Source organism: Phaseolus vulgaris, unplaced genomic scaffold, assembly GCF_000499845.2.
Source record: "Phaseolus vulgaris cultivar G19833 unplaced genomic scaffold, P. vulgaris v2.0 scaffold_1111, whole genome shotgun sequence".
Lineage (NCBI taxonomy): Eukaryota > Viridiplantae > Streptophyta > Magnoliopsida > Fabales > Fabaceae > Phaseolus > Phaseolus vulgaris.
In genome coordinates, this window is record NW_027174419.1 from 1 (window position 1) to 2,800 (window position 2,800).

General features: G+C 37.5%; 1 protein-coding gene across 1 annotated transcript; it reads left to right on the top strand.

The window, feature by feature from the left end:
• Window positions 1–494: 494 nt before the first annotated feature.
• On the top strand, window positions 495–2,797 carry LOC137817750 (probable protein kinase At2g41970; the record flags this gene model as incomplete). The annotated part of the gene is made up of 6 exons (XM_068620986.1): window positions 495–637; window positions 1,043–1,210; window positions 1,614–1,861; window positions 1,954–2,080; window positions 2,162–2,435; window positions 2,689–2,797. Coding segments are annotated over exons 2-6 (855 nt in total), but the record flags the coding sequence as incomplete, so codon positions are not given.
• Between the last annotated feature and the right edge of the window lie 3 nt (window positions 2,798–2,800).

The following is a 2,800-nucleotide window of genomic DNA, read 5'->3' on the forward strand; positions in this document are numbered from 1 at the left end:
ATTAACCTATTATGCATGATACTCTATGATTGAAAGATACTCTAACAAGATTTATAAATTTTGGTCAAACGATTTTATAGATAAAGATAAAAAAAAAACAAACATTTTTATCAAAGATTTTGGTAAAAATACTTAAATGTTGTGGTGAGATCTTGATAAATCTAAGCGAACACATGCTTAGCATAAGCATTTGTTTCAAGATTCGAGGTGGTTATGTTGGGAGAAGCTATAAAAGATAAAGTGACAGATTGGTAAATCCAATCCTACAAGTCATGTTTGGGTGTGAGATAATAATAAGGAATACTAAGAAATAACAATAATAACCATATAATAAAATAGTAGGTAATGAACGAAGGACATGCATTCATCGTGGGGGCACGTACATGCAAGACAACCCTAGCAACGTTGGCGCACACAACAATTGTTTATCTTCCAACCGACATTCCCGGCAAAAACAATAACATCTACCTTTCTTCCCAAACCAACCTTAATTCATTACACCAAACTTACCCAACTGCACCAAAACTTTCCTCCTTCTGCATTTCCCAATCCCTCACTCTCTTTTTATTTTTCATTTCGTAATGTTCTTCTTTGGTACGTGCCATTGTAGAACGTGATTCATCACAAGTTTCCTGAGGTAACCAGATATTCATCATTCTGCATTCCGTCAACAACAAATTTATTACTGCTTCATTTCTTCGACGTTCAGAGGGAATTTTGGGTTTTCTTGATTGATGAATTCTTGTTATTTATGTTGTTCGTCTGTTGATCCTATAGGAACAAAAAGTTGACTTTTTGTATTCTTTATGTTCGTCACCTCTGTCAAAAAACTTATACACGTTCTTGAGATTTTGGTACTCGATGAACGAAATAACTAGCAGAAGCCACCCCACGGTTTATTTTTCAATCTCTGAAACCATAATTTGAATGTTGTCCTACAATTTTGCAATTGGGGTGCTTAGTTTTTTTTTTGTTTGTGATTGGATTTTATCTTCCACATTGTCTGTGGAAACATTTTGAGCGTTGAAAATAATGCTTTCAGGTGATTCATTCAATATCGATCGTTTCTGTGAATATGGCTTATTGAGAGGTGCAGATAGGACTAGCTGAAGTATGTTGTGCTGCGGAGGTGCAGAGGAGGAGAGCAGCGGCCCCCCTGCAAGCCAATACACATCTGCACCACCTAGGGGTAGCACATACGGTGGAGGAGGTAATTAACATCTTCATCTTCCTTTCTTTGCTATTCTTCTTGTTGTTCTTGGAAGTTCTTAATACTCAGAACTGCAGTGTGAAGAACAATCGAAGGAAAAAGTATAATTGGAATGAGTTGTTCGTTTAAAAATTTGCAATGAGATTTTCAAAGCGCTCAGTATCACCTTTGACCAATGTGTTTTACTTATGTGGCATTTTGTTGACTTGGAAAATTGCTTCTAGGTAGAGATGCACATACATTTATCAGCGACACGCATGTTCCTAGACTTCTTTAGCAACATCATCGTAAACTTTGTTCAATTTCATTATCTTTGCTATTCTGTTTTTTATGTCATACATTACAATACATTTCCTCTGCAAGGTTATGGATAATGATTTGCAGTAACTCTGGGTGAATATAGGAAACGATAGAGGAGAGCCTAGGGGTATTGCAAAGAGTGCCCCACAGAAAGTGTTGCCAATTGAGATACCCTCTATTCCATTGGATGAGTTAAATAGGTTAACAGGAAACTTTGGTACAAATGCTTTCATCGGCGAAGGTTCCTACGGACGGGTTTACTTTGCAAAATTGAGTGATGGTACTGAGGCTGCAATTAAGAAGCTGGATAACAGTTCTTCCCCAGAACCTGACTCCGATTTCGGGACTCAGGTATCATTTTTATCTGAGAATGTAAATCCATTGAACCAGTGCCTTGTTCACCCTTCATGATATCATCAAACATTTCACTATTGATCTTGCAGTTATCAGTTGTTTCAAGACTGAAGCATGACAACTTTGTTGAGTTGATTGGATATTGTCTAGAGGCAGAAAACAGAATTTTGGTTTACCAACATGCAGGCCTTGGTTCTTTGCATGACGTGTTACATGGTAGGTCCAACACTGTCCCTGTTCAATTTAAGGAAACAGTTCTGGTTATTTGTCTTAACTCTAGGCTTTTGCTTCTGCCAGGAAGGAAGGGGGTACAAGGGGCTGAACCTGGTCCAGTTTTAAGCTGGAACCAGAGAGCCAAAATTGCATTTGGTGCTGCAAAAGGACTTGAGTTTCTTCACGAAAAGGTTCAGCCTTCTATTGTTCATCGCGATGTTAGATCCAGCAATGTCTTACTGTTCAATGACTATGAGGCCAAGATAGCCGATTTTAGCTTGACAAATCAGTCTTCAGACACAGCCGCTCGGCTACATTCAACAAGAGTCTTGGGAACATTTGGCTATCATGCTCCAGAGTATGTCCTTGATGAACCCTTCTTATACTTCAATTTGTGATTCAGTTATTGCAAACCATAACCTTATATGCATACTGAAAAATATTTGTTTACAGACATGATGATTCAATAAGTAATCTTCAAGTATTAGCAATAATTTCATGTTAGAAATAACTCTCCATCCCATGTAAACACTATCCTTTGAGTGTTGGAAATAATATCATGTTAATGTAAGTTTTAATTTTGCTTTTAAAATGATTACTTTCATCTTCAGGTATGCCATGACAGGGCAGATAACCCAGAAAAGTGATGTTTACAGTTTTGGTGTTGTGCTATTAGAACTCTTGACTGGAAGAAAGCCAGTAGATCACACAATGCCGAAAGGA